This window comes from Narcine bancroftii, chromosome 11 (genome assembly GCF_036971445.1).
Source record: "Narcine bancroftii isolate sNarBan1 chromosome 11, sNarBan1.hap1, whole genome shotgun sequence".
Lineage (NCBI taxonomy): Eukaryota > Metazoa > Chordata > Chondrichthyes > Torpediniformes > Narcinidae > Narcine > Narcine bancroftii.
The window spans coordinates 19158827-19171208 of record NC_091479.1 but is presented as its reverse complement, the minus strand read 5'-3'; the positions used below and the strand labels follow the sequence as shown (position 1 = coordinate 19171208).

Genomic DNA, 12382 nt, shown 5'->3' with positions numbered 1-12382 from the left:
TCTAATTTTAGTGCCACTTTTGTTTCCTTAGTTTTGAAACTCAAAGAAATGGGCTAGTGTTCATTTACGATATGGCTGGCTCGGCGTACACTAATTTTGAGTATGACCTTAGCAAGAAAATTCTTCACCTTTTGAAGGTAAGTCAGCTAACACATTCCCCATCTCATGAAGTATTGGAAATGTGGTAATTCTTGGAATAATAGAATCAGGTCTGGCAGAAGATACGCTCCCAAATCTGAGAGTGCAATTTATTCAGATGATAATTTCGAGGTTAGCTAACTTACTTTTGCTGCTTTTCAAGGTTCTTTCAGACTCAGCAAAATGATATTTTGGTGTTTGAATGAGACGCAATTGTTTATTCTCTCTATGCTACATATAATCTAACTGCTACCTGCTTTCTCTGAATTCTTCCTAATTTGATCTGCATTTGTTTCAATTATTTGCTTTTTTTTAAGATTAAAAATGAATGGGGAACAATCTGTAGAAAAGTGTTAATACTTGGTATGACATTGTATATATTTCCTTACATCATTAAAAGACAAAAATGTTTTAACATTATAAACTTATTGTAGCATGTGATTAGGGATATTGAACATTAAGGTTTTTTAAAGTTAGTGGGCTAGGAATTTAATATACAACTCCAAATTTTGTTAAAATTTGGGTTAAATCTGAGCAGGCTGATTTTGCAAACATTACAAGAAGCAACCTCTGGTAACCTCAGACTGCTTCCCAATTTGTCCTTCAAGTAGGATTTCAGTTGGTAGTATGCCAAAGCTGTATCGTGAGTTATATTATATTTATCCTTCATTTGTTCAAAGGATAATAATTTATTTCCCGAAAAGCAATTTTCTATTCTTTTGATCCCTTTTTTCTCCCATTCTCTAAAGGAAAGGTTATCTATTGTAAAAGGGATTAGCTGATTTTGCGTAAGTATTAGTTTTGGTAGTTGGTAATTTGTTTTATTCCTTTCTACATGAATTTTCTTCCAAATATTGAGCAGATGATGTAATACTGGAGAATTCCTACGTTGTACCAATTTTTCATCCCATTTATATAATATATGTTCGGGTATCTTCTCCCCTATTTTATCTAGTTCTAATCTAGTCCAATCTGGCTTTTCCCTTGTTTGATAAAAATCTGATAGGTATCTTAATTGTGCGGCTCTATAATAATTTTTAAAGTTTGACAGTTGTAAGCCTCACAAGGAGCAACCAATGTGAAATTTGACATGTAATTTCTCTCTGGGGGATTTTTGATCTGCCAGCCAATTTTGGCATGAACTTGCCCCCCACCCCACAACAAATGTCATTGGTAATGTAACACAAAGTTTGCCCGCATTGGGATATTTGCCCTCACGGGTGTTCTTATTACAGTCACAGAATCAGACAGTAGGGACAACCCTTTTGGCCCAGCTCGTCCATGCCAACCAAGATGACACTCTGGGCCCGACCCTTTTGCCCGTTCTCAACCCTTCCTATCCATCCTTCTTTCAAATGTCTTTTGAACTTCTCTCACTTCCTCATTCCAGATTCATACTACATTCTGAGTGAAAACGTTCTCCCTCAGGTTCCACTTAGAATTCTCCTCTTCGATCTATGTCCATTAGTTCTAAAATCATCTACCTTTGGAAAAAGATTGTGAATATTCACTTTATCTGTGCCCCTCATGATTTTGGGGATATGATTTTAGATTTACTTGCAGTTAGTGTTACTGACCATGTTTCCCCTATAATTATTACTGTTTTAAGGGCCAACACTGGAAATGTCCTCACTGCAAAATCCTGCAACCCTAAACATACCTCATGTGCGCCTTGACTACCTTCCTCGTGAAGGGTAGAGTTGCAGTTACTCCATTTCCTGCATCAAGATCATTCCACACCGTTGTATCTATTCACGATCATATCTCAATGGGGATCTCACTCACATTCCAGTCTCATACAGAGCAATTTTCCGATTTTGTCCTCAGGAGCGATCATTTCACGCATTAGCCTCTGACTTCATTGTAGTCTCCTCCAAATGCAATGCTCGTGTCCTTGTGGAGACCTACCCAGTAGCTTATTGCCAGGAAGGTCATAGTTGTGGATGGTGTCCATGAACTATCAGAAGAGAGCTTGAGAGTACAGCAATGGTACATGGAAATGAATAAATGTATTCCAATGGAAAAAATAACATATAATTTAAAAAATAAAGTCACATTATTTGAACAAATTTGGGAACCATACATGGAACACAACAGAGAGGGCCTACCGTGGACCTCCACCCCCTAAAATGATAGAATGAGAAGATGACGAAATGAACTGACCCAGTGTGTAAAAGTAGATGACACAATTTTCTTGTTTATTTTCATTGTTTGATGACACTGTTTAATGGGTTTAATGATTTGTATATGTTGAACGTTTAATGGGTTTGGAGGGGGGGAAAGGGGAGAAAATGACTGTATATTCAAGAGGGAAATGTTTGTGTATATTTTGATTAATATGGTTCATAGTGTGAAAAATAATAAATAAAAAAAACACAGAAATGCTGGAGGAACTCAACTGGTCTGTCTCGAAGCATCCATAAGGGGTAAAATATATTACTGATGTTTCAGGCCTGGGCCTGGGGAAAAGGGGGAAAGAATGGGAGGAGTACAGACTAGCAGACAAATGGTGTTAATTGGATATGATAAGACAGGAGAGAGGAAAGGCGAGAATTGATTTAAGCTCTGTGAAAGACTTCAAAGGGAAAAGGGAAGAGAAAAAGAGAGGGGAGACAGGGGGAAGATGGGGTGGGAGTTCTCCTCCAGTTCAGCTTTTCTCTCTTCCCTTTTCCCTCTGAAACCTTTCACAGAGACAAAATCAATTCACATCTTTCCTCTCTCCTGTCTTCTTATCATATCCAATTAATGCCTTTTGTCTGCTCATCTGCATTTCCCCCAGCATTTAATTCAGAAACCTGTCCTTTTTTTTAACTCGTATTTTAAGGAAGGGCTCCCAGGCTCGAAATGTCGGAAATATATCTTTGATATATTCCCTGGACCCTGCAAGACTAGCTGAGTTCCTCCAGTATTTTCTGTGTTTTGACTACAATCACAGTGCTTGCAGACTTCTGTGTTTCACCACATGGTTCTTTAGCAGGCTGGATCTGGCAACTCTCAGCCCCTCCACCACTCCTTTCTTCTCTTTGATTCCCCATCACTGCAACATCAGTGCATTCATTTGTCGCACTTATGTTCCTGAGAAGTTTGCTTATACAGTTTAATATCCCTTTCAGGCTCTGTTAATTTCATCATGAAATTACAAAAGGAATTACATCTGTTGCGCTGATTCAATTTTTTAATGGATTGAACCTGGTCAATGGAAATATCCAGGCCCTAGTCTCTGATTATGCTCTGATCAGATCTGTTTAAACCTCTAATTATTCCCATCAGAATTGATCAAAGTTTGAGATTGTCCAAGAGTGGTGATGATGAATTCTGAAGGCATAAATTCTAATTTGAGTGTACATCTCTTCTGGAGTACTATATATCTTTTGTATTATTGATGCCCTTTCATTTGCAACAGCCCCATTTAAACCGCTGTCCATTAAAGTCTTAACAACATTTTGAAAAATACTGCGGTTGCTGGAAATTCAAGATAAATATAGAAAATGCTGGAAATCCTCAGCAGGTCAGGTCACATCAGTGGGAAGAGAAATGGAATCAACATTTCAGGATAAAGACAATTTATAGGAACTGGAAAGGAGATCAAGGAACCACATTAAGCTGCAGGGGAATGTCCCTGATTGTGTATAACTGGCAGTTAAGCTGTAAACAAGGTTATCTGGTAAATGGGAGCAGTTAGAGAACAAGAATATAGACAAAACTTGTCTGAGTTGTGAAATACAGAGCAGGAAGACATCCCCGGCTGGGCAGGCTGTGCATGTCCTCCATAAACTGAAGTAAACAACCAACAAAGTGAACCAATTACAGAGCTTGTCCCCTAAAGTTTTCAAATTCAGTCTTGAATCGAGAAGGTTGCATTGTGGCCGGCTCAAAAGTGAAACACTGATCTTCAAATTTGTGGAGTGCCTCACTGTCAGAGTACAGGAGGCCATAGAGTGAGGGATAAAGTGGCAGGCAATGGCAAGCTCAGGGGTTCTCCTGCAGACTGAATGCAAGAGCTGCAAAACAATCACCCAAAGTAGAGGAGAGCACTTGGTGCATAGTGGATGCAGCAACTAAACTGGGGAAAATGACACTGTTTCACCTGGAGGGAGTTTTTGGGTCCTTGGATAGTGGAGGTAAAAGGATAACACTATGAGATCCTTTAATGGATCTCTCTGTCTCCATTTCAGGACATAGACTTCTCATGAACATCAATTACAACATCAATTCCCACAGCTACTCCACCTCATCCTGCCTCCTGTAAGGATTCTGTTCTCCCAGCTCCTCTGACTTTGTCGCATTTGCTTCCCAGACCCTTGGTATGGGTGCCTCAGAGATCTCTTCCTTCATGGTGGCTTCCCTACTCCATTGTGAACAATGCTTCACATCCATTTCCCACCCCTCTGCTCTCACCCCCATCTATGGAATAAGAATAAAGGTCCCCAGTCTGCAATCAACTGGCACGGTTTGCGTAGCTCCTGTCCCACACTGTGATGCATCCAGCAAGTCTGCTTTTGATGGTGCACCTACAGAGTTTGAGGGACATGGAGAGGACAACTTGATCCTTAAACTTCTGAGTGGTTTTTTAACATCAAAAAGAAAATTAAAAGGCAGGTGAATTACTAATTCAGTCACACGTAGTATAAAATGAACGTTTCAATGAAGGGCTGATTTCACTAGGAGGTAGATAGTTGGTAATTGAGTCCTGTTTCAATAAATCATCCTCTTTCCACCTCCTCCCATCCACTGATTGGTTCAATCCTCCATCTCTTGCGATGAGGAGTGATGGCCCATGGGGGGGGGGGTGTTCCTATCAAAGATTCAGATAGCAGATGTCTAGAACCATTTCACAATCCACTTAGCTCATTTATTAACTTCCCTGTGAAACGGGCAAAATTTCATAATTGAAATGGAATCTTACCACAAGCCATAAATTAATGCCCTTTTTTTCCTCTCCCTTTTGCTTTTTGTCTGCGTTGATTCTGGTAACAGGAGTCATCGGGTGTACTCCCCCTGTGCAACTGACCTCCTCTGCAGATATCTTCCTTCTTCAGAAGAAACTGATATCCTTATTTGTAAAGTATTAGTATTCTGTCTTGGAAGAACCTCCTTTGAGATCAATTTCAAGTTATCAGTCATTTATTTTCAGGCATATGTTTGACTTGTAGCATTATCTTTTTGCTTACAGGGAGCTTTTCCCGCTCGACTGAAAAAAGTATTTATTGTGGGTGCACCTGTCTGGTTTCGATTTCCCTATTCCGTTCTAAGTTTAATTCTTAAAGAAAAGCTCCGGGAAAGAGTGAGTATTGAGCAAACTCTGTAAAGATCCTGTCATTTCCTTTTGTTTCCTGTAACTTTGACCATTGTCTTGTGTGCTCCAATTGCAATTAGGTAACTGCGTCCAAGATTAATGACAGATCTTGTGTAAGCTTGTTCGGCCGGATTCACTAACAATGTTCTTTATTGCCAACTACGCATATCTACAGGACTTACAAATCTGTGCCTGTCCCACACTAAGATGCTGCTAATTAGAATAGGCTGCAGATTAAAGAACTGGAGAAAATCAGCAGATCCTGCAACATCCATAAAAGGCAAAGATATATAACCAACATTTCGGGCCTGAGCCCTTCTTCGAGGTATGAAACATTGGTTATATATCTTTCCCTCCAATGGACACTGCATGACCTGCTGAGTTTCTCCAGCACTTCTGTCTCTTAACTGCAATCACAGTGTCTGCAGACTTTCTTGTTTCATTCCAGGCTGCAGTTTAAAACCAATTATTATTCTGCACATAGTATAATCCAAATCCGCAGTGACCGGTTAGGACAGTAGTCTCTCTGTGAAATGGTCTGTTGTCTACCACATCAGATCAATGTGCCAGATTCTGCAGAATTGGAGCCAGAACGGTTTATGAAATGCACTGGATAGCTCAAGAGTATTTTTGTCTCAATATATACCCTGCACAGAATCCTAACAATGCACACCACATCATCTTCTTGATAAGTGTGCAACAAAATATTCAGACCAACATTGTGCCTCCAGCAAACTGTCATCTTCTTAGACAGCCCCTTGGAATTGAAGATGGCTTGTTTCTGATGTGGCAGTGCCAGTTCCCCACAACCAAGTAAGAATGGATTTTGGTGCACCTGTACATTGTACTTACTATGTGTATCATAATAAACTCAATGTTCAATGAGAGTTTATTGTCATACAAATGAACAGATGCTCCAAACTTGCTGCAACCAAACATATGATACAATTAGAAGAGTAAAAAATTAAATGATCACAAATGCAACACAGAAAAGGAGATAATAAATATCCATCATTCAAATGCAGGACACAAATGTCCTGGAGATCTTTCTTCTCTCAGAGGGTGAAGAGTCTCTGGAATTCTCTGCCCCCAAGGGCCTAGATTTAAGATGCTGTCTGACCTGCTGAGCTTCTCCAGGACGTGTGTGTTGCACTCAACCCCAGCATCTGCAATCTTTCTTGTTTAACTCTATCCTTCAACCACTTGTCTACCCCTTCCTTAAAGGAACTATAGTTATTTCTTTGGTATCTTTTCTTCCATGTTTTGGAAAAAGTTAAGAGAAAATCCAATAGCATATCCATGGTCCCATTGTGAAGTGCAGGGATCTGTGCAAGATAGGGAGAAGTCCAAGTTCATTGTTATTTGACTACATATTAGCACGTCTCTCTACAAACACACACACACACACACACACACACACACAAACACAGCATCATTACAATGCCAGTGGAGTATGTTCGAATCCAGCGCTCTCTGGAAAAGATCCTGTGACTTCCACGGGTTTTCTCTGCGTTCTCCAGTTTCCTCCCACCCTCCAAAAACACATGGGATTAGTATGTTAATTTGGTGTAATTGGGCACCACAAGTCACAATGGCCAGAACTGGCTTCCACTATGTTGTAAAAAAATGATTAAAAAATTAAATTTTAATTTAAAAAAAATCACATACATACATAAAAATTCTTCTTTGGCTTGGCTTCGCGGACGAAGATTTATGGAGGGGGTAAAAAGTCCACGTAAATTAATGTATAGTAAAAAACCCTGGTATCTGGCACTTATGGGGATGCCGGATAAGTGAATTTTCCAGTTACTTGAGTTTGCATGTTGCGTAATTAGCAAACTAGCCACTAGGGAGTTACCATTTTTAAACTTTCATATTTTTTAACCTATTTATTTTCCACAGTTTTTTTTACCTGTTGCTTGAATTCTGGATAATGGTGATTTTACTGTATATATAAACATTCTGGAAAAAATAATTCCATATTTATTTGTAAGATTGTTGACTTCAGGAAAGGAAAGCCAGAGGTATAAAATCCAGTGATCATTGGGGGATCAGAGGTGGAGAGGGTGAGCAAATTTAAGTTCTTGGGAGTCACTATCTTGGAGGATCTTTCCTGGACCCCACACATCAGTGGCATCGTGAAGAAAACACTTCAGCGCCTCTATTTTCTCTGGAGCTTACAGAGGTTTGAAATGACACCAGAAACCCTGGAAAATTCCCACAGAGTTGTGGTGGAAAGTGGGTGATGGGCTGCATCACGGTCAAGTCCTGAGACACCAATACCCTTTACCATAAGGCCCTCCACAAGGTAGTGAACACAGACCAGTACATCACAGCTGTTGAGTACATCTACAAGAAATGCTACCGTCAGAGAGCAGCGGCAATTATCAAGGATCCACACCACCCAGGACACACTCTATACTCACTGCTGCCATCAGGAAAGAGGTGTCGGTGCCACAAGACTCACATCGCCAGGTTCAGGAACAGCTGCTACCCCTCCACCATCAGACTCCTCAACAACAAACTCAATCAGAGACTCATTTTTTTTATTTTTTTTAAATTTTTTATTTTTCACACCATAAATCACAATAGCCATGATATACACTTTTTCTTTTCCACACATTTACAGTGACTTTTTCTCCCTCCCCCCTCCCTCCTCCCAAGCCACCCCCCCACCCCCCCCCTCACATCCATTTTAGGTATACAATCTAGGTTGCATTAATTCAGTTAGACAATGTTGTCATTCAACAGAAATACACCAGAAATTCTACTGAGTCCATTCTTTTCTTTTCTTCTCCTTCCATCAACTTAGGTAATGTTTGTTCCCGGTAGGTTTTCGCTATTGTATTTAATGTAAGGCTCCCATACTTGTTCGAATATTTCAATATTATTTCTTAAACTATATGTTATTTTTTCTAATGGAATACATTTATTCATTTCTATATACCATTGTTGTATTTTCAAATTATCTTCCAATTTCCAGGTTGACATAATACATTTTTTTGCTACGGCTAGGGCTATCTTGACAAATCTTTTTTGTGCATCTTCCAAGTCAATTCCAAATTCTTTATTTTTTATGTTACTTAGGAGAAAGATCTCTGGATTCTTTGGTATATTGTTTTCTGTTATTTTATTTAATATCTGATTGAGATCATCCCAAAATTTTTCTACTCTCTCACATGTCCAGGTTGCATGAATTGTTGTTCCCCTTTCTTTTTTACATCGAAAACATCTATCAGATACTGTTGGGTCCCATTTATTTAACTTTTGCGGTGTAATGTTTAGTCTGTGTAACCAATTATATTGTATCATACGCAGCCTCGTATTTATTGTATTTCTCATCGTTCCAGAGCATAACTTCTCCCATGTTTCCTTTTTTATCTTTATATTTAAATCTTGTTCCCATTTTTGTTTAGTTTTACCATTTGTTTCCTCATTCTCCTTTTCTTGCAGTTTAATATACATATTTTTTATAAATCTTTTGATTAACATTGTATCTGTAATCACATATTCAAGGTTACTTCCCTCTGGTAAACTCAAGTTGTTTCCTAATTTATCTTTCAAGTAGGATCTCAGTTGGTAATATGCCAGCGCTGTATCTCCAGTTATATTGTACTTATCTCTCATTTGTTCAAAGGATAAGAATCTACTTCCTGAAAAACAATTTTCTATTCTTTTAATCCCTTTTTTTTCCCATTTTCTAAAGGCAAGGTTGTCTATTGTAAAAGGGAGTAGCTTATTTTGCGTCAATATTAGTTTTGGTATTTGGTAATTTATTTTATTTCTTTCTACATGAATCTTCTTCCATATATTGAGGAGATGGTGTAATACTGGAGAAGTTCTATGTTGTACCAATTTTTCGTCCCATTTATATAATATGTGTTCAGGTATCTTTTCCCCTATTTTATCTAATTCTAGTCTCGTCCAGTCTGGTTTTTCCCTTGTTTGATAAAAATCTGATAGGTACCTTAATTGTGCGGCTCTATAATAATTTTTGAAGTTTGGCAATTGTAAGCCTCCTTGTTTATACCATTCTGTTAATTTATCTAGTGCTATCCTCGGTTTCCCCCCTCTCCATAAAAATCTCCTTATTATTTTCTTTAACTCTTTGAAGAATTTTTCTGTCAGTTGTATTGGCAATGCCTGAATCAGAGACTCATTTAAGGACTCTTACTTATGTACTTCATTGATTTTCTTTTTATTCTCTCTGTCTTGCACAGTCAGTTTGTTTACATTCATTAGCTGTTTACACTTCTTTGTTTATTTACATGTTATGGTGTGTACAGTGTTTTTTGCACTACCAATTAGTTGTAATTCTTGCGCGCCTGCCGGAAAAGAATCTCAGGGTTGTATGTGAAGAGACTCAGGTTTACAGGATACTAGTCATCAGACTCGCATCCTGTGGGAAAAAGCATGGCAATCCTGATTTTATGCACCTGTATCTTCTACCTGATGGTAGGTGGATGGAAGAACTAAACAGAATCCATTAGATTGTCAAGAACTGTGTTGACCCTCTCTTGTCCTTTTGTTGTAGGTTCAAATGGTGAAGATGTACGAACTGAAACTATACTTACCCAGGGACTGCCTGCCAGAGCATTTAGGTGGGACCCTGAAACTGGACCATTCAAGCTGGAACAAACAGTTTTTAACTGCACCAAATGGGCACAGTGACTCGCTGGACGAGCTGCTCACAGTCTTCCCCAAGGATGAAGGATCCATACATGTGCCAGGGCTGGAAGGGATGACAGTGGAAGACCTGCTGAACCATGTCAACACTGCCCAGAAAAGGGGAATCTTTGAGGAATACGAGGACATCCGTCGGGAGACGCCCCCAGGCACATTCAACTGCTCGTTGTTAGTCCACTGTTTCTTTCCACCTAATCAAAAGATTACGGGTGATCTTAATGAGGGATTTTCCTTCCCCCCCACCCCTCAGGGAGAGGAGTCTGAACTAGAGGGCACAGGTTTGGGTGAGAGAAGAAAGATTTCAGGTGACCCAAGAGTCACACGGAATGAGCGGTATGTGTAATGAGCTGCTAAATGAAGCGGCAAATTTTGTGTTGTGATGGTGTGATTATCATAAAAACACACAGTAAATACTGGAGGAACTCATCTGTTCTCGCAGCATCCATAGGAGGTAAAGATATATTACAGACATTTCATACTTTGAAGTCATACCTTGAAGAAGGGCTTAGGCCCGAAGCATCTGTAATATATTCTTACCTCTTATGGATGCCACGAGACTGGCTGAGTTTTTCAAGCATTTACTGTGTGTTTTGGTTCATAACGCATTCTGGAAGGTGCTTGGACAGAGGGAAGATGTAGAGGGATGTGGATCAAATGCAGGGAATTAGGATGAGCTTAAGTAGACAACTTGGTTAGCATGAAGGCATTGGACCTGTTTCCATGCTGTAAAACTATTTGACTCCCTGATTAAAGCATCGGTAGGTCAGAAGGATTGGTATCTGTCTGGTGGGAGTCCAGAACAAGTGAAGTGGCCTTCAAAGTGGAACTATGCTGTACTGTACTGGGTGCATATCAGGGGGCATTTCTAGATCAAAGGAACATGGAAGTTTGGTACTCTCCCACGAATGATGTCAATGAGAAAGGTATTCCAGACTGTGGGAATGGGGGTGGCACAGTTAGCATAGCAGTTAACACAGTGGTGTTACAGTGCCAGCGACCAGGGTTCAAATGGGGTTTGTATGTTCTCCCCATGTCTGCGTTCATTTCCTCCAAGTGCTCCAGTTTCCTTCCACCATCCAAGACTTACCAGGGGTTGTAGGTCAATTGGGTGTAATTGGGTGGCGCGGTCTCATGGGCTGAAAGGGCCCCTCACCGTGCTGCATGTCTAAATTTAAATTCAGATGCTTAAAAGGTTCCTTTTGCTTCTGCTTAGTGTGTACAACATAGGAACATGCCAGTCTTTTTAAATTAAATTTTAATTTAGACGTACAACATGATAACAGGACCTTCTGGAGCATGAGCCCATTCTGCCCAAATACACCAATCAACCGACAACCCCAAAACATTTTGAAGGGTGGAAGGAAACCCACTCAGACACAGGGAGTAGGTACAAAGCCTTTACAGACAATGCCGGATTTGAACCCAGGTCACTTGCACTGTTATAGAGTGGCGCTATCAGCTACGCCTTCAGACATACTTGGCTCAGGGTTCAAAGCATTGATTGCCAAACTTTTGGCTTGCAGGTGGTGACAAAGAATGGTAGAGTGCACAGTGTATGTCCACTCTGTCCAGAGGGTGCAGTAGATGGGATGCCAGGGCTACTGAGTTGTGGTTGTCAATTACAGAGCAGAAATGGTGGAGATGAGGTCAGCTCAAACGTTTGTTTTCAGCTGGTGGTAGCGAGGGCAGACGAAGTGAAAGAAGGAACTTCTTTCCAAACTGCTTCAGACACATAACAGTATTCAGTGTGTGAACGGTGTGCCATGTATAGCATGTCACTGTTGTACCCTTCTGTATCCAGTACATAACTAATATAGTACACTGAAAGTAACTTATAACCAGCTTATTGAAGGGGAGTTCCATTCTAATATATTAATGTTCCTCACTCTCATAACCATCTACCTGCACAATATATTTGCGTTTCAGTGCCATTCCACCACCTTGCTATGGAATTATAGAGGATTCTTAAAATATTCAGTTGGTCAAGCAGCATCAGAATTTATGGCTGTTCATTGGAACCAATCAGCCTGAAATGTTAAGTCCTTTTTCTCTGCTCTTGGTTCCCATCCAATAAGGGTACACACAATATTGTCTGACTTTAATTATGATCTCAAACGTTTGTGGATATTTGCTTTGCAAGAAGTTTACTATATTGGTAAAAAGCTAAATATTCCCACTGGAAATGGAATCCACAGAGAGTGTCCAATTCCCCTTGCTTTGTAGATAATATTTCCCTGCTGCAGTGAGTACAGATTTACATTG

General features: G+C 39.8%; 1 protein-coding gene across 1 annotated transcript in view; it reads left to right on the top strand.

Moving 5' to 3' along the window:
* Positions 1–12382, top strand: part of ptpn9a (protein tyrosine phosphatase non-receptor type 9a) — a 167161-nt gene that overhangs the window by 92559 nt on the left and 62220 nt on the right. The window contains exons 5-7 of the mRNA XM_069902806.1: positions 32–137; positions 5312–5422; positions 9969–10288. Of these exons, the coding sequence (XP_069758907.1) occupies positions 32–137; positions 5312–5422; positions 9969–10288 (537 nt within the window). The remainder of the gene's footprint in view (positions 1–31; positions 138–5311; positions 5423–9968; positions 10289–12382) is intronic.